Raw genomic sequence first — 25414 nt, forward strand, 5'->3', positions numbered from 1 at the left:
TGACTTGCTTTTGGTTTGGTTTAGTTCGTTTTTTGTGATGCCACACTCCATACTTTGGATAATATAACATTCATGAAGCATATATAATCTTTGCTTAATAAGTCTTTTGTCAGTGCTGTGGAAAAATATGAGAAAAAAAATTGATTCTGATCTTTTCTTTCAGATTACCTTGTTTTATTCACCCCATTTTGATTGTTTGACAGCAGCGTTCCAGGTAGGGTCATTAAACAAGCAGACGAGACACAGTCTTCCCTAGTTGGAAATGATGATAATGAATAAAGAGCCCAACCAATACTGTCCCATTGTTCAACCCAATGATGGCATTGAATTCCAAACATTTGATGGAGAACACTTAAACACAGAACAGTAAAGTTGTGTTTTCAGACCTGCTCTCCAACCCTGTATCAAAGGACAGAATATGATTTACCTTGAAAGGATCCTTGAGCATCACTCGCACTCCGAGACCTGTTGCGCTCAGAGAGTTGTGTTCATTTAAGTCTCGCTGTAATCAGATGCCAAGGTGACATCTCCAGCTGAAGTGGCGAGGCGGGGATCAGCTTGTCTTTGATAACCTGTCATTCAATCTTTTGAATGGCTAAATGGGTTTTAATGATATGCTTTATGGAGTCCAAGCAGACATATCAAAGAATGCCTCTTCAACAAATGATTAATCACAGCAGCCCAAGCCATCTGCATAGAATAATTATAATTATCATATTAGCCTAGATATCCCTTGATTGATGAGGCCAAGCTTGTCTGCATTTACAGTATTCAATTATTAATCGTTACGGGGGAAGACAGATTGAGGCACAACATGCAGGAGAAGTGCATTAAGATGCTTCGTCTTCCTCTTCATCATCCTCTCTCCACGCTTCTAGCTAAACAAATGGCCTTAACACCGTAATGGACAAAAGAGCCATTACACTCGGAGCACTAAATAATTTAATCGACGTGTTATGCTGAGTTTCATTGAGCTGTAATCCTCTTTGTGAATGATATCTATGGCCTTGAGGATCTGAATTTCCTTGCGTGAAAATAAAGCAGTTCCAAAAGTAAAAATCCCATTCATTTTCTCCATAGAGGTCAGAAAGCTTGAGGATTTCATCACAATGATCTTCATTTGTGTTTCGAAGTTGAACGAAGGTCTTATGGGTTTGGAACGACATGAGGGTGAGTAATTAATGACAGAACTAAAACTAGGGTAAACGAACAATTTAACATGTTATGTGTTGTCAGTGTTATACGCATCTGCGGTGGAAACTAATTATATCTATCAATCTATTTATATATTTATCTAACTATCTATCTATCTATCTAACTTAAATTAGATTAAACTGACTTAGTTGAATGACTTGACTTCAATTGAGTTGAGTTGAATCATGTATAACTTGTTTTAAAAAGCTGAAAATGACTTAACTAATTTTGATTAGTTAAAGTAATGTAAAACAAATGTTGTCATTACTTATTGATCATCTCATTTTTTAAAGTAACTTAAAAACTTATTTTGTTTTTTTTGTTTAAAGCTTCCCAGACTATAAATCAAAGTCTCTCAGTTTTTTTGCCATATCTAGCCAATGTTCAATACATAAGATACCCTGCGCTGTGAATGCAATAGTCTTTTGCTAAAACGTGTAGAGTGTCTCCGAGGGCTTCTCTATAGAAGTATGAGCCTTGTCTTTTAGGGCTACTGAAAAAGTACATTCAATTAAATGAAAGCTTGATTCAATCCACTAGGTAGGTACCTGAATATTGCTGTATAGAGAAAGAGAAGCAGTCGATAGTGTCTTCATCGAGGGCAATGCCAGACATCTTGTCAGAGCACACAGCATACGATGATGATATTGAACCCAACAGATTTCATTTTCTCCCCAGTGAACAGAAGCTTTGACAGCACTGCTCAAACTTGGCAGGGTGTTCTTATGTCTGATCAGCTTTCTGTAGTAATTGTTTTAGAAATAGCACCGGGGGTTTTTGTGTGTGAATGAATGAACAGTTTTGGCAAACTCTATTGCTATACTGAGATGAGTAAAAATCGACTACAAAAATCGGATAGATTATAAAGTTTTTACTGTGAAATACTGCCACATCAAATAAGCTAATAATGTTGCCAATTTCTGCTCATATGTTAAATATATATATATGTTTTGTCAAAAATAAAGTCATCAACTAAGATGTTATTATAGTGTTTGTTCCAATGTAGGCTATATTCAAACTAATGAATCCTTTGAAATACGTATGATAAAATGTATACTTTAGTTTTTACAAAGAAAGATTACACTGGAAATATTGTTAAAATTGTAATTGTTGTTGTATTTGTATAACCTTTTTAATAAAATAGCACAAAAAATATATATACAAGGATAGATGTAAACAAAATCTTAAAAGGTCAATATAAGCCTTCTCTTTAAATTTTTTTTTTTGTGTTTTATTAGTGACACATTTGGGTAGAGAATATATTCCAAAACTTTCTTAAATACAGTATGAGAACAATTAACTGCACAATTACTAGAAATGTTTACCTTGGATATTATACAATTTGCAAGCACAATTTGTGAAAAAAAACAACAACTGTGTTTCCAACTGTGAACCAATTTTGTATTTTATATACTCTCACCTAAAGGATTATTAGGAACACCTGTTCAATTTCTCATTAATGCAATTATCTAATCAACCAATCACATGGCAGTTGCTTCAATGCATTTAGGGGTGTGGTCCTAGTCAAGACAATCTCCTGAACTCCAAACTGAATGTCAGAATGGGAAAGAAAGGTGATTTAAGTAATTTTGAGCGTGGCATGGTTGTTGGTGCCCGACGGGCCGGTCTGAGTATTTCACAATCTGCTCAGTTACTGGGATTTTCACGTACAACCATTTCTAGGGTTTACAAAGATTGGTGTGAAAAGGGAAAAACATCCAGTATGCGGCAGTCCTGTGGGCGAAAATGCCTTGTTGATGGTAGAGGTCAGAGGAGAATGGGCCGACTGATTCAAGCTGATAGAAGAGCAACTTTGACTGAAATAACCACTCGTTACAACCGAGGTATGCAGCAAAGCATTTGTGAAGCCACAACACGCACAACCTTGAGGCGGATGGGCTACAACAGCAGAAGACCCCACCGGGTACCACTCATCTCCACTACAAATAGGAAAAAGAGGCTACAATTTGCACGAGCTCACCAAAATTGGACAGTTGAAGACTGGAAAAATGTTGCCTGGTCTGATGAGTCTCGATTTCTGTTGAGACATTCAGATGGTAGAGTCAGAATTTGGCGTAAACAGAATGAGAACATGGATGCCTTGTTACCACTGTGCAGGCTGGTGGTGGTGGTGTAATGGTGTGGGGGATGTTTTCTTGGCACACTTTAGGCCCCTTAGTGCCAATTGGGCATCGTTTAAATGCCACGGCCTACCTGAGCATTGTTTCTGACCATGTCCATCCCTTTATGACCACCATGTACCCATCCTCTGATGGCTACTTCCAGCAGGATAATGCACCATGTCACAAAGCTCGAATCATTTCAAATTGGTTTCTTGAACATGACAATGAGTTCACTGTACTAAAATGGCCCCCACAGTCACCAGATCTCAACCCAATGGAGCAACTTTGGGATGTGGTGGAACGGGAGCTTCGTGCCCTGGATGTGCATCCCACAAATCTCCATCAACTGTAAGATGCTATCCTATCAATATGGGCCAACATTTCTAAAGAATGCTTTCAGCACCTTGTCGAATCAATGCCACGTAGAATTAAGGCAGTTCTGAAGGGCGAAAGGGGGTCAAACACAGTATTAGTATGGTGTTCCTAATAATCCTTTAGGTGAGTGTGTATATATATATATATACACTACCGTTCAAAAGTTTGGGGTCAGTAAGATTTTTTTATGTTTTTAAAAGAAGGACGTAGAGATTACAGCTCTACTGCTATAGGACAGTCACGTAAAAATGAATATTCAGCTAAATAACATAGGGTAGAAGTGGATTTTACTAATCAGAATTTGATTAGATTGTGAGAAGTGGGCTATGATATCTCTTTTCAGAATAAAAAACAAGTCAAGTCACCTTCATTTATATAGCGTTTTTAACAATATGGATTGTTTCAAAGCAGCTTTACAGTGATAATAGGAAATTGCCGTAACAGATTGTTTAGGCTTTACATCAGCTCTAGGATAAAGTTATTGTCCAGCTAAAGTTAGTTTTGATTGATTAATTCACTTCCATTGCGAAGATCATTAGTTATAAATTTAGGGGCCGCTAACACAACACCGTTCTTACAGGGAATCCGCACAAAACGGTGGCTGGTGTCTCGAGAACACACTCCCTAAAATAGGTTCGAAGGTGCAAACGATTATCAGTTATCTCTGCGCAAACCTCAAAAACGCAAACCCGCGAAAACGCAGATGTCGTGCACATGCGCATTACGTGTTCAGTCCAAAGGTATGCGCGTAAACAACAACAAGCACTATTATTACATCAGAATATAGTAATGGTATCTGATTTTATTGAGCAAAGCAGAGATGCGAACAAGAGTCATTCGAGATTTACATTTCCTACCGAACATCATAAAGCAATGACAAGCCTCAAAGTACACAGTAATGTTTCCTTAATTGCAATCTAATATTAGCAGTGTAAGGCTATCCATTTAAACTTCTTAGACTCTTACAGACATGCAGTGGCTTTATTTTAAGCACAAATCACAAGATAAACAAATTAAATACATTATATTTACATAAATCACAATAGTTTAAATGGTGAGTGTGATCTATGAGGCTCTGTGGTGCTTTAAATAACATTATACTCAGTTTAAGTGCTTTAACGGCAACTTCTGGTGGTGTGCCAATGACAGCAGCTTTTCTGAACTATAGCTTTACAGACTATTTTCTGTCCCTTTATGATGTAACAGGAAGTTGGAACGAGACAAAGTATCTAAGAACTCATCTTTTTAGCCTTTATGCTACATCTTTTAAAACCATGATTTTATTGGTTGCAATTGCAATATTCTGTGGCTAGTTATATTAGATCCAAGGGACATTCTCATTCTAGAGAGCATTTGATTGGACAAAAAATTTGAATATGCCCCTGTGGACAACATGAATCAAAGTTTTTGGTCCATTACCTAGAGAAACACTACATTTCTAATGTGTACAAGCTAAAAGTTAAATCAACAGACCTCAAAGCTAACAGACATGGACCACTTCAATCTCATATATATCCTCTTATGATGCATATTCTTCATATTATGGTCCCTTAAAGGGTTAGTTCACCCAAAAATAAAAGAAGGACGTAGAGATTACAGCTCTACTGCTATAGGACAGTCACGTAAAAATGAATATTCAGCTAAATAACATAGGGTAGAAGTGGATTTTACTAATCAGAATTTGATTAGATTGTGAGAAGTGGGCTATGATATCTCTTTTCAGAATAAAAAACAAGTCAAGTCACCTCGAGTGACTTGGGGGCCTCGAGTTAGTTCACGTAGTGTTTTAGCGCAGCGCGTCTGTGTTGTACGTCACACGTAGGCTCACTATTGGTTGACGCTGGTCATGTGTGTGATGTGTGTGACGTGCAACACAGACGCGCTGCGCTAAAACACTGCGTGAAATAACTCGATGCCCAGAGAGAAGGAAATGAATAGTGGAATAAAGTCGTTATTTTTGTTTGTTTTTTGCGCACAAAAAGTATTCTCGTCGCCTTATAAACTTAAGATTGAGCCACTGGAGTCACTTGGACTATATTAACGATGTCTTTAATGCATTTTCTGGGCCAGCAAGTTATAGTGTCTTAGAAGCCTATGGAGGAGTGATCCAGCTCTCAGATTTCATCAAAAATATCTTCATTTGTGTTCCGAAGATGAACGAAAGTCTTACGGGGTTGGAACAACATGAGGGTGAGTAATTACTGACAGAATTTTCATTTTTGGGTGAACTAACCCTTTAAATTATAATTTTTTCTGATAAAAGATTTGGCCTTCAACTATCTGCTGGGAAAATCAATACAACACAAATCAAATAGGTCAAATAAAATAAATAAAAATATGCAGCTGGTGATGCGTCACATATAAAAGCTATTCTATCCAGTGTTGTGTTTCTGTCTGTTTTAACAGTCTAAATAAAATACAGAGTGACTCTAAACATGTGTCCATTAAGAGGGCTGAGATATTACGCTAGATGCAAGCGCATGCAGCTGCGGAGCAGTTCAAAAGGTGGAACATCGCTGCTCTTTTGTTCTTCTGCAGGCATCAAAGCAGCTCTAACACCTGCCCAACAAAGCAAGAGCCTCTACAATTTGGCGCTAAAAAAAGCATGTAAAGCGAGCGCCAGCCACGGCAAACAGCATCATGATATTACACACAGATGTACAACAACCACTGTGTGAGAAAATGGACCTCAGATTAAAAGAAACGTGTAGCACTAGCACTTACTTGAATGCAGATTTTGATAACACTGAACTTCTGTACAAGCTGTATAGCTAGGCATATACTGTACTGTATATGAAAATGTTATTATAATTTCAATGCACGATCTTTACAAATATCTATGCCTGTAGGCCTATGTCTCTTTATAGGCCTATACTTTCTTTTTAACAAGATACTACAATCGGACGCCACAAAACAAAAGCTAGGTTTTAAAGCTATACAAGCAAAAAGTTTTAAATCTTAAAATAATAATAAAAATATACCGCTAATAAAATGTATTTAACATGGTCTTTTTTGGAAAGGCAGTGTAGCTTTGACTCAACAACATGCATTTAACTGCTGCCTGCTGAAGAATTTTTTTTTTACTTACATTTCTTTATCTATCTTTTCACTATTCTTTAATCCCTCCCTATTTTATTTAGCTTTTACTGTTCTGAATGATGGCTAAAACTTTATATTACTAGCACTTTTTGTGTTTATTGTCCTAATGGTTTCAGAGTCAGACTTGTAACCCGAAGGTTGCGTGTTCGATTCTCAATACTGGCAGGAAAATATAGGTGAGTCAGTGAATGAACAGCGCTGTGTGTGTGTGTGTGTGTGTGTGTGTGTGTGTGTGTGTGTGTTCACTACTCACTGCTCCTAATGTGTGTGCACTAACTTGGATGGGTTAAATGCAGAGGAAAAATTCTGAGTATGGGTTGCCATATTTGGCCTTAATGTCATGTCACTTTCCCTTTAAGATGCACTGCTTGTTGTATTCCTCAGTTGTAAGTCACTTTAGATAAAAGCGTCTGCTAAATGTGTAAATGTAAATATAACATGCTAATAATAAACTCTGGATTTAATAGAGGATTATAGTGATTATAGTTTTTTTTCCTCTCTCTCTCTCTTTGTGCTATATTTATAATGACCCTCTGCATTCCAGACAAATCCTTTACATTGTCGGCTCCGTAGTCCAGTAATATGCAACAACAGGTGCAGACCCTTCCACGTCGTCATGCTGGCTATCGAATCATCAACGACCAGCAGTAATGACAGACAGATCGTTGCCAAGGGCATCAGCTGGTCATGTTTTCCTAAACAAACCTGCTGGGTCTTGGACTCCTATAGAAAAAAATGGCGCTTGGGTAAGTGGTTTGCTGAACTCTTACGGGGTTGATTTCTATCCAGCTGCCTTGAGTAGTAAAACTCAGATGATGTTTTCACACATTATCCTTCCATCCACAAGAAAACCTAAAAACCTGTTTTGGTTTGTTGTACCTCACATCATGACATTCCCTGGAACGTAAATCTTTCTCCTCACAGGATTGGTACTATAACCCCGAAAGTATTTCTTGCATTCTTTTCTAAGCTAGATTGTTACTAGAATAGAAGCTGGAGGACTCAGATACGGTCTTTGAGGCGCTTCGTGAAGAACCATTGGACGTGAGATCTATGGATCTCCTTGTGCTCTCCTGAAGGTCTACCTCTCCATTCGGCATGACTGTGGATACTGTGGTCTCCATTCGGCTGGCACGGTAAATGCTGGCTTGCGTCTGAAGATAGCGAGTTGACTTGAGCTCCAGACCTTCGTAAGAGCCTCGAGGGACACAAGGACACCAGAAGAACGCCTGTTGGAATCCAGCTCGAAACCTGCACAGATAGATGAGTATTGCATGATTCCCTTTAAAACCTGAACCTGTTTTCCACTGAACCAACTCTTACCTGTCATTGAGAAGACAGTAGATGATGGGATTGTACATGGTGGAGCTCATGGCAAGCCACATGATTCCTAAGTACACCTGCTGGATGTAGGGTTCCTCAAATAAGTGAGGAAGGAACTGGTGCAACAGGAAGTAGACATGGTAGGGCAGCCAACAGACGGCGAAGGTGCACACAACGACGATCATCATCTTCACCACCTACGTCAGTTAAAATAGAAGGAGCTGAAGTAAGTTAAAAACCTAGTCATGTTCCTGTTAAACAGACCAGCAAAGTTGGTCACCAGCTTATGTTGTGTTTTGGATGCTGGTCCCTAAGAATGGGATCTAAAGCCGGGTTTAAAACTGTTGCTTGTCAGGATCTCAGTTGTCATTCATGTCAGACTGTACGGCATTAAAAACGGACACAGACAAGAAGACTCATCCGGTGTTTTACATTATCAATCCGTGACACGTTCAGTGACTGCATGCAGGATTTAAATGGTGGCTAGCAAACAAAAACAGTCTCTAGCGTTAATTTTGATAATGGCTTGTCCTAAAAAAAAGACTGTATGGAGCAGGTGGTTTGTTGTTGTCTCAACAATTTTATTCTGGTTCTGAGATTCTGTTGGTTTTTGATTTGACGGTTGTCCTAGGAGAACTCACACTGCAGGACTGTGTGTCAAATCTTCTGACACTGCCAGAATTTCGTCGGAGGTAAAATTTTATTGAAACGGTCATTAATCGGCTGTCTGCAAACTAGCGAACAAAGACTTCAGATTTTGGCCTAGGAACAGAGGAATCTTTTAGGGTTCTCAACATTTGTCTCAGACATCGTACAATGTGAACCCGGCTTAAAGGGTAACTCTCGCCAAAATTGAACCTAGGCTCTTTTTGTTAATCTACCCGAGTCAAACTTTCATGTAAAAGCATAATAAGAATGGAAAAGGCCACTTTTAAGATTGACCGTATTTTTGTTTTAGGTCAAAATGCCTTTTGAATGGGAGTGCTAAGGGGCAGTACAGTGATAGCATCAAAATCGCTATTTTTAAAACACTAAGAAGGCTCGACACAACATGAAACTGTGCTCGAAGTATCACCAGGGGCTCTACACATGAACTCCAGCATTGACTACATTGTTTGTGTACACAAGCTGGAATTTTGTCAGTCAAAAGTAGTCGATCTCCGAATGCAACGTAACATGAGGAGAGTAAAGATGGAAAGCTCCTAAAGCTTGTTTCCATATAAATTCACGGATAATTTTTTATCTAAGTTATCATGCTTTTTATTGAAATGACAAGTTCATGACATTTCCTCATATGGAGTCAGTTCATTACGTTGCATTCGGAGATCGACTACTTTTGACTGACAAAATTCCAGACACTGGAAACACTAACTGATAAAGTGAGTCTTACAAAACCTTTCTTTTTAGTAAACTTTGTGTACACAAACAATGTAGTCAATGCTGGAGTTCATGTGTAGAGCCCCTGGTGATACTTCCAGCACAGTTTCATGTTGTGTCGAGCCTTCTTAGTGTTTTAAAAATAGGCTAGTGATTTTGATGCTATCATAGAAGTGCCCCTAGCACTCCCATTCAAAGTGCATTTTGACCTAAAACGAAAATACGGTCAATCTTAAAAGTGATGTTTCCATTCTAATTATGCTTTTACACGAAAGTTTGACTCGGGTAGATTAACAAAAAGAGCCTAGGTTCAATTTTGGCGAGAGTTACCCTTTAACTAAATAAACCAGCAAGATATTCTTTCAACAAGCTTCATCAGATAATTTTTTGCTGGGTTACTATCCATTCAATCTGGTCTTTTCAGCAATGCAATTGACATTTAAGCTTTTATGTCACTCTGCAGATGATGACCTTCCGTTTGGCGGTCAGCTGCTGTCGATAGCGATCTGAAGAGTCTCCAGGAATCTCACTAGCCCAGAGACTGCGTCCCACCACCAGGTAAGCACAACCCATGATGAGCAAAGGCAGAAAGTAAATAAGCACAACCACGCAGACGTAATACCTGTGAGAGAGAAAGAGACAGAAGACAGCCAGATGGAGAATTAGTATGGGAGAGGCAGCCAACGAACAAGAACAAGACATGAAACCCAAGATGAAAATAGCCTCAAAGTTGTTGAGACATATTTTGAGTGCACATTTTTACACAAAAGGATGCCACACACCAACAACTCAGAGTCCCACATGTTTTCTCACATTAGCTGCCACTTAAAAATAACCGCTGGAAAACTTTTGAATCATGAACTGCGAATGCTCCCAGGATCCAGGCGCTTGCGGCAGTGCCTCTCTTCTTTTGGAGCGCTGTACAATTCAACGTGCTAATTAGTCCGAGGCTTATCTAGAAAGACACTCGTCTCACAGGAGAGGTACAGAGTGAAAATATACACAGGCCTTTCACGCATTAACCAAAATATTCTGAGTCCCCGTCCCGAAAAACAACAACAATGTGAATGCCGCCTTCTCTCATGTTGTTTTGATTGAACGTGTCTTACAGACATGCTATTTAGAATGAGCCAAATGATTTGTGGGGCTTTACCGCTTTCCTTTTCAAGTATCCATAACTATCTCAGTGGGTGAGAGGTAATTGCATATTGTCCAGTTGATTAATTTCAAAAAAGGCTTGTAATGTGGTAGGAAACAAGCAGTCAATCATGCTAACATGACGGGTGATTTGCTGTGCACTATCCAACATCTTGCAGATTCCGATGGAATATCGCAAATATGTGAGTGCAAAAGAAAACATTAGTAGCTTTAAATCTACTTCTCCCGTTCTCTCTATCTTCCCCTTTCTGTCCCTCTCCGGCTATCCATCATCTCTCTCTCACACACTAATAGATCTACCACCCAGTTAAAGAGAGTTCATTGTTCAGTGCTCCTTATCTTGTACACCAGTGTTACCCAGATTTGGTCTCTCAGAGACTATCTATTCCTTTAAAGAATGTTCAGGCAGACAAAAAGCTTGAGATACTACCTCAAGAATTGATTCCTGCGAAGTAGGATTGGTGAAGTCTGACAGGTTATGTCACTTAAAGGAGGTAGAGGCATTCACTGCTTTGGCGTGACAGGGAGAAGCCTGCTGGAAGATTGACTGTACGGGTGGGTGAACGGCTAAGCTGTTACGGAAATAAGAGCATGCCGTCGACACCTGACACCTAGGAAACTGGCAGGATATTGGAGAATCGGATTGGAGTTGGTAGCAATTAGAGTGAGCGTATGTGAAGATCTATCAAAACTCGTTCAGTAGCTGATAAATATGTGATTAAGATGCAGGACAGGGCGTATTGCTACTTGGCAACAGTTTAAATATTTATATCGTAAATCGGACCACGCCACACACTTTGTACTGGCCCGACCGAATACCGTTGAGAGTGCACCCTATGGTGTCCCTAATGTTGTTTTCACACTGCATTGGCAAATTTCTCATTGCTATGTTCGTGTTTTGCTAAAATAAGCAGTGCTGTCTTGAAGGAGGAGACTGACTGTCTTGAAAGCTTGTTGCCTTTGCTTTAGGAGCCAGAATGCGAGGATGCATTTTTGGGCAATTTAATGCCTTGAGAGATTTGAATTGTCTTTTTCATATTATTATTGCAATAGCAGATGTTTTGAAGTGTGAGTTTGACTGTAGTTTCCAGACCTTTGTGAGTTAGGCGTGAGGTAGGCTGTCCAACAAACATGCACTTTAGGTTGTTCAAAACAAAGTATTGACCATATGTGACACTTTTGATTAATTTTTTACACATATATTATCATTGACTTTGAAAGTCGGACTCGACAGCACGCACTCACGTCTTTTGAAAATCCCACACGCTGTACTCTGGCCAGTTGATGTAACACACGACACGTCCTGGCAGCTGAGCAGTGCTGGAATAATAGTACTGGGGAAAAGCCAGGAGCAGCGCCAGGGCCCAGATCACCCCCACCACCAACTTGGTCTCAGCGGACGACAGGCGCTGCTGGAGTGGGTGGATGATAGCCATGTACCTGCAGGGGGAGGTTAACAAAGGCAATGACCTGCTATTTATGCAAACTCAAAGGAGAATCAGCCACTTGAATTGACCCTAAATTATTTGCCTGGTCCTGCTGATATGATTTGGATAGTGAGAGAGATGACTAGTGGAGTTTGTCTTTTTAGTGGGTTGGGTCTTTCCCCACAGCAATTATAGAAAGGATGCAGCTTCGTTCTATGATCCTTGGTTTGTGTTTAAACAGTGATTCTACACAGGTTTCAATTCCATCCTCCCAAAAAACAGCACAGTGGTGGTGCTGTGGTACAGTTATGGTAACAGAGGCTATTTCTATTTTAATACATTTAAAAATGTAATGAATTTAATGAATGTAATGAATGAAGTCTCCAGTCTTCAGTGTCACATGATCCTTCAGAAACTCGTGTGATTATTATTATCAATGTTGAAATGAGTTTTTGCTGCTTAACATTTTTGTGGGAACAATGATATCATGCAAACATTTGTAGTAAGAATAAAAAGAGAGAAATTAATCATTGTATTCATCAAGGACGCATTAAATTGATGTGACTGAAGAAATTTGTAAAAAGATTTCTATTTAATAAATGCTTTAATAAATGTAATAAATGCAAATAAATGCAGTTTATTGAACTTTCTATTAATCAAAGAATCCAGAAAAATATATAATTTGTTAATAATCAGAAATGTTTCTTTAGCAGCAAATCAGCATATTAGAATGATTTCTTAAGGATCATGTGACACTGAAGACTGGAGTAATGATGCTGAAAATTCAGCTTTGAATCACAGGAATAAATTACATTTTACAATATATTAAAATAAAAAACAGTTCTTTTAACTTGTAATCATATTAAGCAATATTACTGTTTTTACTGTATTTTTGATTAAATAAATGCAGCCTTGGTGAGCATAAAAGACTTCTTTCAAAAACATTACTAAAATTGTAATGTTTCCAAACTTTTGACAGGTAGTATATATACTCTTACTCCCATACTCTTGTTTAGCCACATTTAACAGGGATTTTGATTCATCTGCCATTTCAAATAACAATTGACTTCACCTTTCAGTCTTAAAACCTTCTCTAAAGCAAAGACATGGAGCAAAGAGAAAGGAGCACATGTCTTATAGCCAGTTAATCCTTACAAAATAATACTGTGTCATATTCAATTCACATTTATTTGTATAGTGCTTTTCACAATACACATAGTTTCAAAGCAGCTTTACAGAGCGATAAAGTGGTCTGTTATCAGAGGTGACTGTCCAAGTTATGTATATATTATGGAAATTCATGCACTATGGTATTTACATCAGCTTCCAAGGTTATTTCAAGAATACAATAGTATAGGCTACATATACCAAAACATGGGTAACACTATTTGAATGTGTCCTTGTTACACATGTTATGTATTTACTACAGTAATAACTAAATTATGCATAATTACATGCAACTAACCCTAAACCAAACCCTAATCCTATACCCTTACCTTTAAATGTATAATTACACTGTAACAGGAACACAATAAAGTGTAACTAAAACGTAAATAAATAGCTCACCTGTCCAGGGCTATTGCCGTCATTGAGTAAATACTTGCGAACACCGCTGCTATTGGAAAGAAGTTGTGAAATCTGCAGTAAACAAGTCCAAAATACCATTCGTTGTGCACTGCATACACAAAGTTAATAGCGGTGTTGAAAGCCGACATAGACGCCTCTGCGAACGCGAGGTTCACCAGAAAATAGTTGGTAACGGTTCTCATGCGCTTATGCGCTAAAATGATCCAGATGACAGTGATATTTCCAACAACTGACACCAGAACTATACAGCAATATGCGATGGCCCACAAAACTATCTGCCAAACCGGCTGAACGAACTGGTTCGAGAACACGTCTGTGTCATTGACCAATGAACCGTTGGTCCCGTTTGCGCTCGAGTTTTGCGAAGTGATGTAGAGAGGATCCATGATCCATAAATCATCAGAGAAAAAGCATTTCAGCAAAGAAAAGTTTAGGTTTTGTTGTTTTAAGATTGGATTAGACAATTAGATCCAAATGAAATGTCAGTGTTATTTTCCCAGCGTCTTCGGTATATGCTGCAGGGTGAATCGCGAGCGCGTACTCGGCGCGCCTCTCCAAGCGTGACCGCGCAGTCTCGAAACAGTGTGGAGAGCGCGCGCTGCATCTTTCCAGTCACGCGCCAGTGAACACGCGCATCCTCCTTACTGACACTTGTCACTGTCTGACTTTAAAATGGGTTTGAGAACAAAAAGCAGACTAAATAATAATATCAATTTAAATTCGATCAATTTGAAAAATTTATAACTTATAGGCTAAAACAACAAAACTCTTCTGGAAAAATAACAAAAAGCCACAGTGACAGTCATTCTTACTGCACAGGATTTTTTCATGTCCTCTTCATATATGTCTAAATGTATGGACAAAATAAATTCACATTTTTAAAGATGGAAATCATATTAGTTTATCAATTAAGTCAACATGGGATGAATTTTATGTGAATTGTAATCTTAGAAAATCAAATATATTAAGAAATATTTCAGATGTTTCTTGTTTTGTTTTTTCAGGTTGACACTTTTTTTCCCATGTGCTCAACGTCACATTCCATCCTGTCAGCATTCCTGTAAGTGACATCACTAGAGGAAAATAACATTACATCGGTAAGTATTAGCAATGACTTTGTGTGATGTTCTGTGGTATTAGTCTGTCTCTCTCTCTACAGCATTCCATTATGTTTGGGTTATGTCATATCATTATCAAACATAAATATTGCTAAAACTTTGGTTAGATTCAAGATGAATGGCGTGCTCAATTCCTTTTGAGTTTGATTTGGGTGCTCTTCGGTCCAAGGTAGAACCATCTAAGAGGCAGTGTAGAGAAAAAATTCTCTGATAACCGAGGCACTCCTTAATTAAAATGTCTTTATTACAAAAATGACATGTCCTAACTGGACAACTTTAAAAAGCCCACGCGTAGCGGCATGGAGCCTTCTTCAGGGCATAATGAAGCAGATGGAAAACTGATCTTATAATGACAAACACACACAAGTAGAAGCAGGTAACTTGTTATTACTAGCCAATAGGGCTGGGCGATATACATTTTTGCATTTGAACTAGAATAATTTTAAAAGGTGATTTTCTTTTGCACCAATTTAAAAACATTGTTTTGGATAGAACAGCTTCACATTTAAAATGTTAAGTGTAGATGTAGACCTTTTTATTAAATGAACATATACACTGATGAGCCAATTATGACCACTCACAGGTGAAGTGGAAAATGTTGATAATTTCCTAACAAGGTCACATGCCAAGTAATGAGATTAGATGATTAGTGATAAATCAGTTCTTGTAGTCAGTGTGTTGGATGCAAAAGGAGTAAAGACCTGAGAGACTTTGGCTAGGGCTAAATTGTTATGACCAGCTGACTGAGTCAGCACATCTCTGAAAGGGCAAGCCTTGTGGGTTTGTCGTCCGAAGAGGGACAAACCACATATCTGTGACAGGGTGTTGGGCGTCCAAGGCTCACTGATGCACAAGGGCATTGAAGGCAATCCCGTCTGGTCCGAACCGATAGAAGGTCTGCTGTGACATAAGTCACACAATTTTTTTGTGGTCCAATGAGTCCCGTTTTCCTTTACATCATGTCAAGTCAAGTCCCTTTATTTATATAGCGCTTTATACAGCACAGATTGTTTCAGAGCAGATTTACAGTGATAACAGGAAAATGATTCAATGATCAATCAAAGTTGATTTTGGCTGTACAGCAACTCTGAAAGAAGACAGTGTCACTGTTCGGTTGAACAATGGGGTAAATTATGCAAGTGTTTCACTAGTTAAGTCTATCAATGGTTTAAGAGATGCTTTACATTTTCACATGGCACTAAAACTCATTCAGATGGGGAACTAGTTGCTGGAACACATACTGTAAGCACTTCTTAAGTGAAATTGCATATTGGTGCTGTCTTTGGCACATTAATCTTTAATTTTCAACAATATTCGATATTCACAATATTCTGCAATTTTATATTGATTGTTCAATTATTGTGATAATATCGCTATTCTGTATGTCGCCCAGCCCTATTAGCCACCAGTGTAATAAAATAACATAAATACAAAAATCACTCTGAGAGCTTCTTATACCGGTTATCTTTTTAATAATGTTATAGTCTTAGAATTAAAACATGCAAACTGTTATGGTAGCCTATTTTTGTTTAAAGGGTAACTCTCGCCAAAAATGAACCTAGGCTCTTTTTGTTAATCTACCCGAGTCAAACTTTCGTGTAAAAGCAGAATTAGAATGGAAACGGCACTTTTAAGATTGACTGTATTTCTGTTTTAGGTCAAAATACCTTTTGAATGAGAGTGCATGGGGCACTTCTATGATAGCATCAAAAATGGCTATTTTTAAAACACTAAGAAGGCTCGACACAACATGAAACTGTGCTGGAAGTATCACCAGGGGCTCTACACATGAACTCCAGCATTGACTACATTGTTTGTGTACACAAAGTTTACTAAAAAGAAAGGTTTGTACGACTCACTTTATCAGTTAGTGTTTCCAGTGGCTGGAATTTTGTCAGTCGAAAGTAGTCGATCTCCGAATGCAACGTAATGAACTGACTCCATATGAGGTCATGAATGTCATGAGCTTGTAATTTCAATGAAAAGCATGATAACTTATATGGAAACAAGCTTTAGGAGCTTTCCATCTTTACTCTCCTCATGTTACGTTGCATTCGGAGATCGACTACTTTTGACTGACAAAATTCCAGCCACCAGCCACCACAAACAATGTAGTCAATGCTGGAGTTCATGTGTAGAGCCCCTGGTGATACTTCGAGCACAGTTTCATGTTGTGTCGAGTCTTCTAAGTGTTTTAAAAATGTGGCATTTTCAGAATCTATTAACATTTAACCTTTGGCCCAACAGCAAGGTCACTGCGTGCATAAATCAAGATGTCCACAGGTGGAAAATATGAGGACTGGATCAATGCACAATCCTTGAGCTGCTGCAGGACCTGCTCATCGACAAACAATTTATCACTGCAAAACATGCCTGAGATTGTTTTGTGAGTTTAGGTCATAAATCATCATCAGAAAAATTGTGTCGATGAATAAATAAATAAATAAATAAATAAATAAATAAAAGGAAAGAAAAAGGTACTTGGAGCGTTACAAATGAAATCACTGAAACAAAATCAATTCATGAATGACAGCAAAAACACTTATTAGAAAGTGACCTCTGCACTTATGCAGATTTAGAGGTCATTTAACTCTTCAAGAGGGTGATTCAAGAAGTCTTTTGACTTTTTCTCATATTCCATATGTAACATAGCCTTCATTGCCTACACTGCAAAAGAAATATGCAGTCAAGCACGTAGGGTTATCCAGAGGTTAAGAATAACATGACAGCAGAGGGGACTATTATATTACTGAGCGCAGAATAAAAGCAATTCTTGTATTTCCCCATAATTCCACTCTCTGCTGCCAAACTGTCTTTTGAATGAAACATAATGTTGCTACTGTAACTGCATTTCACTAAAGTAATATTCTCTATAACCATTTATTATTAAGAGAGTGGCCCAAAAACTTTAGAAACATGAAGACGCCGTGCAGTTATGGGATCAAAACAAGAACATACGTCGTGCTGTCAGAAGCTTTCAGGCAGGGCTGGACTGGCCATCGGGCATACCGGGCATTTGCCCGGTGGGCCGACGTGCTTTTTGGGCCGATACATCTCATACTCATACATAATTTGTATTATTATTATTTTTTTTTTTTTTTTTTAGTAGTAGTAGAAGGTTCTTTATTGATCCTTTAACAGGAAATTACAGTGTCACAGCAGCTTCATGACAGACATAACACCACATATTAGTTCAGTTTTATCCTGACCTATTAAGTTAAAAATATATATATAACAGACTACTATAGCAAACTATGCATAAAAGAGACAAAGGTTATTTTTGTGCGTTATAGAGTCTTATAGCAGCTGGTATAAAGGATTTCCTGTACCGCTCCGTCTTGCATACTGGTGCAATCAGTCTTTGACTGAAGGTGCTTCTGTTTATCACCTTCACGGCCCATAAAGATTTGTACATCGGCAGCCCATTCGTTTTGTTTTGTTTTGCTTAATTGGCGGCGCTGGGTTTGTGCCGGTGTAATGCAGTGGTCAAAAAAAAGTCAGCGTTAGTTTTTTTTTTTCTGACAGACCAGCCCATGAAACACGTAGATCAGCGGCCCATTGGTTCTTTTCTTGATTGACACTGGGCTGGCCCAATCACAACTTTAAACGAGTGAGTGAGCGTGCAGCAGTGTCAGTTGTATCTGTCAAAATAGTCTGCGAGATGGAGAAGAAACGCAAGGAATGTGCAGAGAAATAGCGTGAAAAAATAGAACCAGGCCCTTAAAGCAGACACTGTAAAATGTGTCAAAATATATCTTTTCTGCCCTTCATCAGCTCCAGTGATGATGATGATAGTGAGGAGGATCAGGAGAGAGATGAGAAAGTGTAGAGCCTGCGGTAAGCAGAACTACTTTCAAAACACTTAAGCTATGTCATGATCGAGTGTAGGAACCCATAACCGAGTTACAGATTATTTCCACATTGCATAGTTGACAATTACATAGACAGTATATAAAGACGATTACCGCAATTCACTAGAAATTTTATGAGAGGCGTTTGTAAACCATGTTTTCCGCCCAAATAAAAGCTTGATGCAGTTTGCGTCAAAATAAAAGATCATGTGCTTATCTCTTTCAAGTATAGAAATTGGAACAAAACTAATTATGAAAGTTTCCTTTATTTTTTAGTGCATTTGTTTTACAAAATATGGCTATTAGCCTACTGTCATTGGATTAATATTATAACTATTATTATGTAGTAGGTGTAATGTAAATAGACACTGTAACTAAAAGAGGTTTGAATTTTTCGTTTAATTTGCATGCACACTGAATATGGGTTGGAGCTTTTAATTTTGAACTCTCAAAGTGCACCAGATTGATGAATTTAACATTAAAATGCACAACATTTTCTCACGTGGGGGCATGCCCCCGGACCCCCCTAGAAGAACCAAGGTCCACCCACCACAGTTTTACCAAAAATCCTGTGAGAAACACTGGTATTGCTATGCCATTGCAGCTTATAGCTTGTTTTAGGATTCACCACTGTGGAGTATAGTTCAACTGTATTAATTAATTAATAAATGTCACATTTTCACTCGTTCCATTACATGGCATTAGTGGTTTTAAGGAATAGGAGTTGGTATGCATATAATTAAGGGCATGCAAAGATGGGTGGTGTTTATGATCATATAGTGGGCCAGTCTGGGCCAAAATGCCCGGGCCGATTTTTTGTCCCAGTCCAGCCCTGCTTTCAGGGATCGTTTGAAATGGTCCGATGTTGTTTTGATTGGGTGAATGTTCTTGATCAGATCAGCGGCGATGTTTTATCCGTTGATTTGTTTTGTTTTGGTCCCACTCTTTGCACCTGTTCAGTCCCTCCCTGGTGGCTCCAAGTGTCCAACCAAATGTGAGCGATCAGAATTGACAGCAGGGAAATGGAAATTCAATTTCACACATCACCTGCTGCTCGCCGCAATCCAGCAGAATGAAGGGAAAAGAAAGAGAAACAAATATCTTCATCGCCAAACATGTCGGAGGCTTGACCGATAATAATTTCATCCTGCAATATACGGCATCTTTTCGATTAACGCTGTTGTCTTAGAATTAAATCCAGAGAATACATGAATATGTAAAATGTTGGTCTGCAAAGTGCTTGACCCTGGAGTCATGAAGGGTAATTGAGTTTTAGAGAGGCTGCTTTGCAGAAAACTCATTCACATGGTAGAATTGCCTTGAAGGCATGCAACGAATAGAGAAGAGATGCATGTTGAGGAATTGTTTTCAACAGTGAGTGCCTGATAATCAATACAGCGCATACCGCCTCATATCATTAAACTTGTAGGAGAACGCATTCATTGGTCATTGCCACAAAAAATAATCAATATTTTAGACTTGCTCTATGTTGTAAGCCTTATTGCTTTAAATTGAATTAAATGCAATTCATTGATAATGTTTTAAAATAATCATTCTTCTCCACAGATATCTTCACAGATTGGAAAGCATGACTTGTTTGATCATAGTCGGTGAGTTTCATAAAAAACAAGCTAATATACATAAGCCTGAATCTTATTTTGTCATAAAAAAGGACCCACACATCATAAATTTCAATCACATTAAGGGTCGTGTCAAGAGCTCAGCTGCCGTATTTATTTAGCAGAATTATTTATTCATTCATTTTAGGATGATCTCTGATGAGCCCGTGACAAGCGAAGGGCGACGCACGACTCGGCAGGACCAGGTGAGGGTTAACAGGCCGCCATGCACACGTGATCTTCAGAAATTAAATGTCAATTCCAATTTCGTACTGAAATTGGTTGTACATGTTCAATATCAGGATTCACACGAATTAAATTTGAAGAGTGTTTTCTTGAAGGGCCCACGCAATCATGTCTGTTTCAGTGAGAGAACAAACAGATACAATCATTAGCATTCTTCTCACATAAATTATAAAGAAATGATCAGTTGTAGCCAGTTCTCTTGTTAAAGTCACCATGAAATTAAGTTTTTTTATTGAACATTGCAGTATTTATTATAAATGATTCATCACACATGCACATCATCATTAATAATCTTTGATCAAAATAACTTGCGGCGTCTTCTCTTCTCTGATGATGCATTTACTGTCGCAAGGGCGAGACAACCTGTCAATCACATGAGATCGACCAATAGAAAACCACAACCATCCAATCAATTCCTGATTGACAATATCAAGTCCCACCCTACATTTTTTGTAATTTTGTAATGTTTCACTCGGATATACGTCACAATAGGGAAGAAAAGAATTTCATACCGTCCTCAGAAGTGTAATTCAGCTTTGTAATGATTGGTTGCAGAAAAATATAACAGTGTTTTATATTTTTTGGCATGTTCTAATTCAGCTAAAAAAGATTGTTTTAATAGCATCAGGATTGCTGCTAAACAACAGCCAATCAGATATTTGCCAGGAAATCATTAACTCTGTATTATTCATCATCTTAACATCAAGTTGCCGTTTGATTCCTAAGTAGACATAAATTGTTAAATATAGTACAAGCAGCCACTCAACACTTACTAGAACGAGAAACCGAGAAACTTCTTTGATAAATGAGACTAATTATGTTCTTCAGTCAGCTGTGGTTTCATTTCAGTAATCAGTGATTTCTCGAAATTTGGAAAGAAAAGCAAAAGGAACTAAAAATATGATGGAAGCTTAAAAGTACAATTTTGTCTAATAATATATATTTTCATTTCAGACTAATTTATCATAATTTTTTGTACGTTCCTCTCTCTTTGACAATGCCTGAGATAATATTCAGTGTAGTTTAAAAGTCTGAAACCACATTGAAAATCTGGGATTCAAAGTCTAATTTGCATTTAATTGGACATAAAGAGAAGGTTGTGGAATTTTGAAAAGTTTTAAGCAAAGAAATGGTATGATGTAAAATTAAGATAAAGTTCACTACCATTCAAAGGTTTGGGGGCAGTAAGACTTATAAAAAAATAAAAAAATACTTTTATTCAGCAAGGATGCATTGAATTTATCAAAAGTATAGACATTTATCCAGTCGAGTCACCTTTATATAGCGATTTATACAGTACAGATTGTTTCAAAGCAGCTTTACAATGATTAAACAAGAAAATAATGATGCAAACAGAGTTCAATTCTGCAGTGAAGCAGCTCTAAAAATGACAATAGTGCCATTATTCAGCTAAAACCAGATTAGTTTTGATTTAGTTTATTTTAAATTGTAATTATATTTCACAATATTAGTTTTTACTGTGTTATAAAGCCTTAGTGAGCAGAAGAGACCCCTTTTAAAAACATTAAAACCTCTTACCGATGGTCTTACCAAAATTAGTGACATTGATCATGTGACTATTTGTACAGATGGTCTGATGTTATTGCTTCCATTGAATCTCAAGATGCTCTTTGGAACATTCTCAAAAAGAATTTCTAAAAAATTGTATTACATTTTAAATAAAAATAGAAGCATTTTCATTAGTGGCCTCAGACTTTTGAACCCCCGTGTTTTTGTACTTCCACGAAGAAGCTCTCGGCTGTCTGGCAGATCCTTCCTGAACAGTTCCTTTCTTTCTTTCAGATCGCAGATGAAATTTGAGGTCTTCAGATCCGCTGCCGGCGAAAAAAAGATGGTCGATTTAATGTGCCAACAAGTTTTATCATCCCTCGGCTTGCCAAAAGTTTCAGGTATGCCACAAAACTGATTTAAAATAGATGTAAATACATATTTTAAACAGAGCTGAAAGTGCTACACTCTTACTGGTAGTGGAAAATATTACAGAATTAGCCTAATATGCATATCCATAATAAACAAATATGCATGAATTTGTAAAAGCTGGCAGTCTGATCCATCTTCTCAGTTTGACAGTGGAGATGTGAGCATGCATGTGTGTTTACGGGAGAAAAATCCCTCTGAAGGATCTCTAGTGTGTTCACAGACGCCATTGAAACGGTCCGATACTCATTATCCCACACTTATCATGCAGCGAATCTGACTCTGGCTTAAATTCACCTCTAAATCCCTGATTATTATGTCTCAAGTGGGAGGATTTTATGGAGACGTCCTCCTCTAAAGAACCGTTGAAATTGCCCACATCCGCCTGGAAGAGAAGTCTTATCCTCTGCTTATCCACAAGGACATCTCAGGCTTACAAGTTTTAATTTATTATGATCCAACAGAGCAAAAGTTTGTCTACAGCACAGCCAGAACACAAGCCTTGCATTTTCATTGCACGTCTGCTTGAACATGCTCTCCATTTTAATAATGTATTTGAAGATTATTAATCACGCATCACTATTACTATTCCTTTACAAAAATAAAATAAAAACTACTCACAATGTGCCATGGCATTGTGACGCTGATATATGCACATGCAAACATCACTCACACATTCTTTAGATAATTCAAAATCTAGTTATTTATATGTAAATATCTCCAGCGTCAGCATGTCAATCATCTGTCGTGTTTACATTAGAGGGAACATATGCTCTGATATCTTTTTGATATTCGTTTTTGAAGTGAGTCATTAAACTCCCAAACATCGTATGAAATGTTCATTAGCATTTGGATTTTGTTGTTGTTGTTATAATAAGATGAATCATTATGATGATCATTATATTTACATTTTACACCCATTTAGCAGATGGTTTTAATCCAAAGTGTTTTACACATGAGGAACGCCACAATTGTAAATGAAGGATATCAATTCTTCGTTTTCCCTTCTGTTGTCTGAAATTGAAAGACATCAATCCTCATGTCTCATGAGTCAGAGAATTCATTTTTTAGGTTTTTTTCACAGCCACACATCAGTTTATTGCAAAAAAATAAATAAAAATAAATAAAAATAACACTACCAGTGAAGCAATGTCATGATACATGATCATGATCCGGTGTCTGAAGTTATGATCTGAAATGCCCAAGCACAATCTAGTTTAAGATAAGCTTGTGTTGCAATTAGATGAGTTTGTGCTGCCATCTTGTGGATCATTTACTCTCTTAGCTGAGGTTGTTATTTTGAACAAATATTTACTTAAATTGCTATTACTTTATTTGAAAGTCCTGTTCCCCATGTACATACTATATACTTATTATAGTAATTACAATAACTGGGTAACTATCTATCTATCTATCTGTCTATCTGTCTGTCTGTCTATCTGTCTATCTGTCTATCTGTCTATCTGTCTGTCTGTCTGTCTGTCTGTCTGTCTGTCTGTCTGTCTGTCTATCTTGGTGTGATGCTTTTTAATTAATGCATTGACATTCAGTTATGTTGTGGAGTCGCTGTATATTAGATAAAGAGAGGACTAAGTCCCTTTCAATACCATGGTAATACCATGGCACTTACTTACAGTTTTTTTTTTTTTTTCTTCAATTGCTAACATCCTTTTGTCCAGTCTGTAGTCACATTTTACACAATAAGCACAACATATGACCCTATAACACAATTCATGTTGTTTTCAAACAATATATAGTCAATTAACATGTTTCTAAAATGCTTACATTTTCTTTTCACACAAGCTTACCCAATACCAAAATCATGGATCTTATTTACAAATGCTTAAACATAGCATGACAGAAATGAAGACTTAATGTTTCCAATCTTAAATATAGTATAAAAAGCCTCTATTTCTGCAACAACTCAAAAGTACTGGAAAAAAAGGAAATATTGAAACATCTGATAAGCATTTTTCTGAGTTATAGTCAGGTGGACATACACAGTAAAAATGAGACTTTGAATTGGTTTCGTTCAATGTGGATGCAGAACAACTCAGCAGAGAGAGAAAAAAATAATGTCTGGGCGAGGGAGAGGAATAGTTGAAGGAGGGAGAGAGGAGTAGTTAGATCAGGACAGAGAGGGAGAAGAAGAGTTTGGGGAGAAGAGGAAGAATGTGTGCTGGACTGTGCATCTTTATGTTTTCCCCTTACACATGTGGAACCTATTAAAGGTGCTCTAAGTGATGTTGGATGACGTCACTTCTCGTTGACGTTTAAAGTATTGTCAAACAAAACGGAGGCTAGCTTGACCCTCCCTCCTCCTCATCCGCGCACTAATCCCCCAAACCCCACCCCCAAATCCTTCTTGTCGGTTATTGGCTGGAACAGTTTGTTATGTTTCGTGGTCCAGGTTGGCCCAGTTTGTTTTTCTTGCCATTTGTGGAGCCTGGGGTGTCTACAGAGACCGCGTTTTTTTACAGTGTGTTCAGGGGACAGGCAGCTAGCGGATAGTGAGGAGATGTTTGCTGTATGTTACAAAAAAATTTTTGGCCTAAAAAATGCGTGACATCGCTTAGAGCACCTTTAAAGTGTACACTGAAAAAAACAATAAGTAAAATTTACAAGTTTTCGCACGAATGTTTTTAAGTAAATTTCACACTCATATTTTTTTACGTTAATTTCACATATGGAATTAAGTAAACTCTACTTAACTAAGTTAATTGAACATTAAGAAAATAAGTCATTTTAAGTTAGTAAAGAAGTAAAGAAAGTAAGTAAAGAAAACTTAACTTTGCTAGTAAAAGGTTGAGTAATATTTATTTAGTTGTAGTTTGCAATACATTTCACTCAAACAATATAATATTGAATTAAGACACACTTTTAAAGTATATGCTTTACTTAAAAATACCTAAGTAATTAATACAATAGATATTATGTAAGACAGCATATCTACATATCAGACATTAAGCATCATGTGAA

At 37.6% G+C, this 25414-nt stretch overlaps 2 protein-coding genes across 4 annotated transcripts in view; one reads left to right on the forward strand and one right to left on the reverse strand.

Moving 5' to 3' along the window:
- Window positions 1-5469: 5469 nt before the first annotated feature.
- tacr1b (tachykinin receptor 1b) lies at window positions 5470-14585 on the reverse strand. The gene is made up of 5 exons (XM_082158073.1): window positions 13643-14585; window positions 11895-12089; window positions 9963-10113; window positions 8115-8311; window positions 5470-8042 (listed from the first exon to the last, which is right to left on the reverse strand). The coding sequence occupies exons 1-5, from the start codon at window positions 14047-14049 to the stop codon at window positions 7757-7759; spliced, it is 1236 nt and encodes a 411-aa protein (XP_082014199.1). The 5' UTR covers window positions 14050-14585; the 3' UTR covers window positions 5470-7756.
- An 82-nt stretch (window positions 14586-14667) lies between these two features.
- The window catches only part of slc4a5b (solute carrier family 4 member 5b), a 57019-nt gene continuing 46272 nt past the window's right edge, over window positions 14668-25414 (forward strand). For all 3 annotated transcript variants that reach the window (XM_082157950.1, XM_082157952.1, XM_082157951.1), the window contains exons 1-4: window positions 14668-14760; window positions 20199-20242; window positions 20400-20457; window positions 22301-22407. The gene's annotated coding sequence lies outside the window, so the exon portion shown is untranslated. The remainder of the gene's footprint in view (window positions 14761-20198; window positions 20243-20399; window positions 20458-22300; window positions 22408-25414) is intronic.

Source organism: Leuciscus leuciscus, assembly GCF_965113295.1.
Source record: "Leuciscus leuciscus genome assembly, chromosome: 24".
Lineage (NCBI taxonomy): Eukaryota > Metazoa > Chordata > Actinopteri > Cypriniformes > Leuciscidae > Leuciscus > Leuciscus leuciscus.

Bases quoted from the DNA above. Each gene is read 5' to 3' on its own strand.
- tacr1b (XM_082158073.1), bottom strand. From the start codon at position 14,049: ATGGATCCTCTCTACATCACTTCGCAAAACTCGAGCGCAAACGGGACC. The intron at 12,090-13,642 runs GTGAGCTATTTA...CTCCCCCTGCAG, and splicing joins ACGGCAATAGCCCTGGACAG to GTACATGGCTATCATCCACC. The intron at 8,043-8,114 runs GTAAGAGTTGGT...CTATCTGTGCAG, and splicing joins TACTGTCTTCTCAATGACAG to GTTTCGAGCTGGATTCCAAC.